The following is a 5,670-nucleotide window of genomic DNA, read 5'->3' on the forward strand; positions in this document are numbered from 1 at the left end:
ATACAAATTTATGGGTTTTAAATAAATTCGTTGGCCTAATACCAATTATATTGGGCCCACTTGATCTATAAATGTTAAATAAAATTTTATCTAATTATTGGGCCCTATAAAATTCCATAATCCACTATAATATATTTTGGTAGTGTGGCCTATTCAAAATTATCCAATAAACCAGCTTCTAAAAATATTGTCCCATTAATGCCATTCAAAAATCATCCACTAAATATTAATAGGCCTTATAATATATTTTTGGGCCTATAAGCCTAATTAAAATCTCTAGTCAACCTCAATAAATTGGGTTGAGTGTTACATTATCATAATTCATAAATACCTGCCAAAAATAATAATAATAATTTTTTAGCTTGGTTTTCATCGGGGCAACCTTATTGAGGTTTAAATTAAGAGTTTTACTACTTATCATCTATAGATACTACATATCACATTTATTTTTATTTTTTAAAAATTTCTTCAAATTTTTTCTTTTTAGTTTTATTTTTTTCAAACTAATTGATTTCTTCTATTCATCATCAATACATCACATATTTAGTAAGAGAAAAAAATAAAAAATAAAAAAAATATGTCTAATGTGTGGTTTGAGAATGATGAATATAATTTTTCTTAAATTAATGAAAACCCAAAATGGCATAAAACTTTTTAATTTTTTTGTTCTCTTATTTTTTAGGAAAATGCTAGTATAACGTATGAGTTTGTCCTCTCATTTTGACTGTTTATATATTTATTTTTAAAATTTTTTTAACTTAATGATTAAGAAAATTATTTTTAATGTGTTGGTATATTTTTTTATTTTATAAAAATATTAAAAAATTGTAAAAAAGAAAAGAAGATAAAAGTAAAAAAGCGGTGCTACTCAGAGTGATTGTTAGGCTAAAATTTCCTTTTCATTTTTTTTCAATTTTTTTATTCATTTTTTTTTATTTTTAAATATTTTTAAAAAATATAAAAAAATATCAATATATTAATAGTCACTTTCAAAATTATTAATTAAAAAAGATATATAAAATATCAAAATGAAGGAATAAATTGAATGAATAAAATAAAAATTTTTAAATAAAAATATTAACGAAGTCCTGAGCCATATATTTTAAACAAAATATTTTTTAAAATAGTATTTTTAAATTGAATGGTCAAATCTGGCCGGCAAGCATGAGTCTCATGACTCTATATTTTTTCAAGTGAATATTATTTAATTTCATATTTTTTGTTAAAAAAAAGTATTTAAAAATATATAAAAAATACTTGAAAGAAAAGAAGGAAAAAAAAAACTCTGAAAATGCACTGCAACGCTTCACCATCGGTCCCAGTGGCACCATCCGGTTTGTTTATAGAGTCGTGCGAAGTCCTGAGCCATATCTGCTGCTTCTCTGCGTCACTGGTACTGATAGGGACAAGTGATCAATGATTCAAATTGGGCAGTGGACAAATAACACGTGGCAGTTTGCTGCACTAGTCAAACTTGGGTACCACGTATTGCTTCTTTCATGTATTCCACTCTTCCACTTTAATTCAACTATTCCTTGTTTTAACAGTACCATGAACTTGTCCATCACGTTTTTTATCTTTCCCGAGTTGTTTCTTTTCATGTCTATCTATAAATCTTTCCCGAGTTGTTTCTTTTCATGTCTATCTATAAAAGCCCGAGCTCAAACACTCTTCAATCCGAATTAAAAATCCTCTCAATTCATCTCAACTCATCATTACAACTTTTTCAAATTTTAATACAAAATATAATAAACAATTCAACTTTTTCAAATCTTAAAATAATAATAATAATAATAAATAATATTCTAACAATATTTTATTATCTCAACTCAACTCAACTCAACTCACTTCAACATCCAAACGCAACATTATTCTCTCTCTCGCACAAATATTATACTCGCTTTCTCTTTCCGTTTCCATTCATTATGGAAATCTCAGTTTTCCCGATGGTGCTGTCCATTTTAGTTATTGTAGTACTCAGATCAGCATGGAGAGCGCTGAGATTGGTGTGGCTTAAGCCGAAGAAGCTAGAGAAGTGTATGAGAGAGCAAGGGTTTGGGGGCAACTCCTACCGTATTTTGTTCGGAGACTTGAAGGAGAGCTCTCCGATGATAAATGAAGCGAGATCTAAGCCCATGAACTTCACCCATGACATTGCACCACGTGTCATTCCCTTCCTCCATCAAAGTTTGAAGAATTATGGTTCGTTTCTCTCTCTATCCCTGATTTTCACGTTGTCAATTTAGTAGCTTCGCAAGTCCCATGGCTTGTAATTTCGACACTACTTATGCCTACATCTTTCAAGGAAATCTCAAACACGTACAACTTATAATATAGAAATGACTAAAGGGATTTGGTTAAATATAATAAAAATGCAGGTAAGAACTTCTTTATATGGATTGGCACGACACCAACGGTGAACATTATGAACCTAGAACAAGTAAAAAATGTCCTCTCCAAGCACTACATCTTTCGAAAGCCAGAGGCAAATCCACTTGCCACATTGCTGGCAACCGGCCTTGCAAGTTATGATGCTGAGAAATGGGCTAAACATAGAAAGATCATCAATCCAGCATTCCATCTAGAGAAGTTGAAGGTTAGTAATTTTATTATTTCAATTTGTTTTAAGGCATTTTTTATTCAACAATGGCGTTTCATGTGCAATTATATATATTTTTTTAAATGATATTTTTTTTTTTGCTATAGAATTTGTTACCAGGAGTACTTCATCAGAGTTGCAACGACATGATTAGCAAATGGGGGAGTTTGGTTATCACCAAAGAGTCTGGGGCAGTTGAGTTAGACATATGGCCTTATCTAAAAAATTTGTCAAGTGATATCATTTCGCGGGCAGCATTCGGGAGTAGCTATGAAGAAGGAATAATGATATTCGAACTCCAAAGAGAGCTAGCAGAGCTTGCAATCAAATCGCTACAGTCTATTTACATTCCAGGATGGAGGTAATTAAGCCAAAATGTTCTAATATTTATTAATAATAATTAATCATATTTGTCGTGATTTTGGTTCATTTCTCAAAGAGTAATGCTAGAGAGAAGTCATTATAGCAGTACATACTTTGCACTCACTGCGTGGCTTCTTCTAATTGATTGTTCCTAATACTCACTTGAAAAGATGTGTGGTCTAGATAATGCTACGTGCAAAATAGATAATCCCAATAATAACTTCTATTTATATTTATTCTTTCTCAAATGAGTACGTCGTGTAAAAGGCCAATTTGGAAAGAAACATTAACATGTATACTTTTATCCTTTTATTTGTTTTTAGAATATTATAAGTAAACTCAGTAAGAGAACTAAATTCCATTAATGTGGTTTTTGTAGCTCATCCTACATGTAATTTTGTTTTTTAATGATACAAAGTAGCATCTGCTAGCAAGATCCCAAAAATTCATTTGAATGGTTTTGTATGTATATATGTAGGTTTCTACCAACTAAGATGAACAAGAGGATGAAAGAAATTGATAAACAAATACAAGCATCGCTCAAAGGAATTATCAACAAAAGAGATCAGGAGGCAACAAAAGCAGGAGATGCCATAAATGATCATGACTTATTAGGTATACTTATGGAGTCAAACTTGAAAGAAATTCAAGAGCACGCGAACAATAAGCACATTGGAATGAATCTCCAGGACGTAATAGAGGAATGCAAACTATTTTATTTGGTCGGGCAAGAGACCACCTCGGTTTTGCTCGTCTGGACGATGATTTTGCTGAGTAGGTATCCAAACTGGCAAGTACGTGCAAGAGAAGAAGTCTCGCAAGTTTTTGGCGAAGAAAAACCAGACTTTGATGGATTAAATCACCTAAAAGTTGTGAGTATTTCTTTTATATATATTTCACTTTGATTTGAAAGTTGAAACCTGATCCTCTCTAAAAGAGTTCTCTTTTTAGAGCTTATAATCTACGAGTACCAATTATTTTGTTTCGAGGATTTAGATAGCATTTGAGGCATATATAGATCATTCTTAAAAACAAAACCATCAGCATAAGTTATACATAAAACATGTAAAAATGTGAGACAGACAGAATTGGATCACGTTATTATATCATGGGAATAGGTCAAAATACAAAAGGTCATAGAACAGGATCAGAAGTCATGTCATGTAAACACCCACGCGATGAATATAGATATCAAACATAGTTACATATGATCTACTTATACTTTGGCCGAGAAATCATATCCATCCATTGCACCATCACTTTTTAATTTTTACTTTCTTTAGGATTAAGGGATTAAACTAATCCACCAGAAGTACTGATTATGAAACTTTCCGAACTTCACCTCTACTTTCACCATCTTTGCTAGAGCATTTGGTTCTTCTATTCAATATATATCCCTCTTTCAATGTCACAGGTGACTATGATATTGTATGAGGTTCTCAGACTATACCCACCTGTATTTGCTTTGAATCGAGTTGTTCATGAGGATACAAAACTTGGAAGGTTGTCTTTACCAGCTGGAGTGCAGGTCTCCTTACCCACAATCTTCATCCATCATGATCGTGATGTTTGGGGAGATGATGCAGAGGAGTTCAAACCAGAGAGATTCTCTGATGGAGTCTTGAAGGCCACAAAGGGTCAAGTTTCCTTTTTTCCTTTCGGATCGGGTCCTAGGATATGCATTGGACAAAACTTCGCTATGATTGAAGCGAAGATGGCTCTCTCAATGATTCTACAACGCTTCTGTTTTGAGCTTTCCCCGTCATATACTCATGCTCCTTCAACTCATATCGCTATTCTTGAACCACAGTATGGTGCTCAGATCATTCTACGTTCTGTAGAATAGATATATATCTTGTTGTGTAATGTGCATGGAAAAGCTAGCTAGGGCACTTAAGGAGAGTTCGAGATCTGTTGTGAAGGAGAGTTGAGTTCAATGTATGAAGAGAAAGTACAAGGGGTTCAGAGCCTCGTGGGCTTTTGTCTTTTCCTTCTTATGTTATTAGCTTTGTTATTTCCTTTCTTATGTATTAGCATACTGAGGTATTGGGCTAGAGCCCATGGACTACGACTGTTGGTTTGTATTTTGTTGTTAGTACTGCTCGGCCATGAGCCGAGGCCACTTTCGGTAGGGTCCGTTACACTGCCAGCTATATGTACTAAGCAGTAGTGCTCTGCACATTTTATCCATAAGAGTAATTGAATATTTTCCTTTCCTGTCTTGTCTTCTTCTTCAGGAGGTCTCTTACCCTCGAAATGATGTTTTTACATTCAAATATTTCCATGGCTACTTGAACCAGCTACAAGATGGCTTGAATGCCTTGAAGAAAAATACTAAAGCTCAATATCAACATCTGGAGACTGAGTTGTTGGCCCTTAAAAGGCAAAATGAGGCAATGATGTTGCACCTGTCAGCTTTAACCTTAGAGCTGCAAAAGAAAAATCAGAGTCAACCATCCTGAGTCATTTTAAAGGATTCATAACCAAGATGAAGGAAGCAACTCTCAAGGGGGTGAGGTCCATACCAGATCCGTCAGGCTTGAATCTCCTGTGTTCGAAGGGGAGGATCCTACGAGGTGGCTCTATAAAGTATATCATTTCTTTGCTTTCTTAATACTTTACCGCAACACTGTATTAGGCTAGCATCCTTTCAAATGGAAAGACAAGCCCTCGTGGGGTTCCAAGATTTGGAAGAATTGGTACTGCTC

At 33.7% G+C, this 5,670-nt stretch overlaps 1 protein-coding gene across 1 annotated transcript; it reads left to right on the forward strand.

The window, feature by feature from the left end:
* Nucleotides 1–1,924: 1,924 nt before the first annotated feature.
* LOC108995989 (cytochrome P450 CYP72A219-like) lies at nt 1,925–5,184 on the forward strand. The gene is made up of 5 exons (XM_018971701.2): nt 1,925–2,202; nt 2,379–2,596; nt 2,707–2,960; nt 3,441–3,834; nt 4,377–5,184. Exons 1-5 carry the CDS (start codon nt 1,926–1,928, stop codon nt 4,806–4,808), a joined length of 1,575 nt encoding a protein of 524 aa, XP_018827246.1. The 5' UTR covers nt 1,925; the 3' UTR covers nt 4,809–5,184.
* Nucleotides 5,185–5,670: the final 486 nt, after the last annotated feature.

Source organism: Juglans regia, chromosome 2 (genome assembly GCF_001411555.2).
Source record: "Juglans regia cultivar Chandler chromosome 2, Walnut 2.0, whole genome shotgun sequence".
In the NCBI taxonomy this organism is placed as follows: Eukaryota; Viridiplantae; Streptophyta; class Magnoliopsida; order Fagales; family Juglandaceae; genus Juglans; species Juglans regia.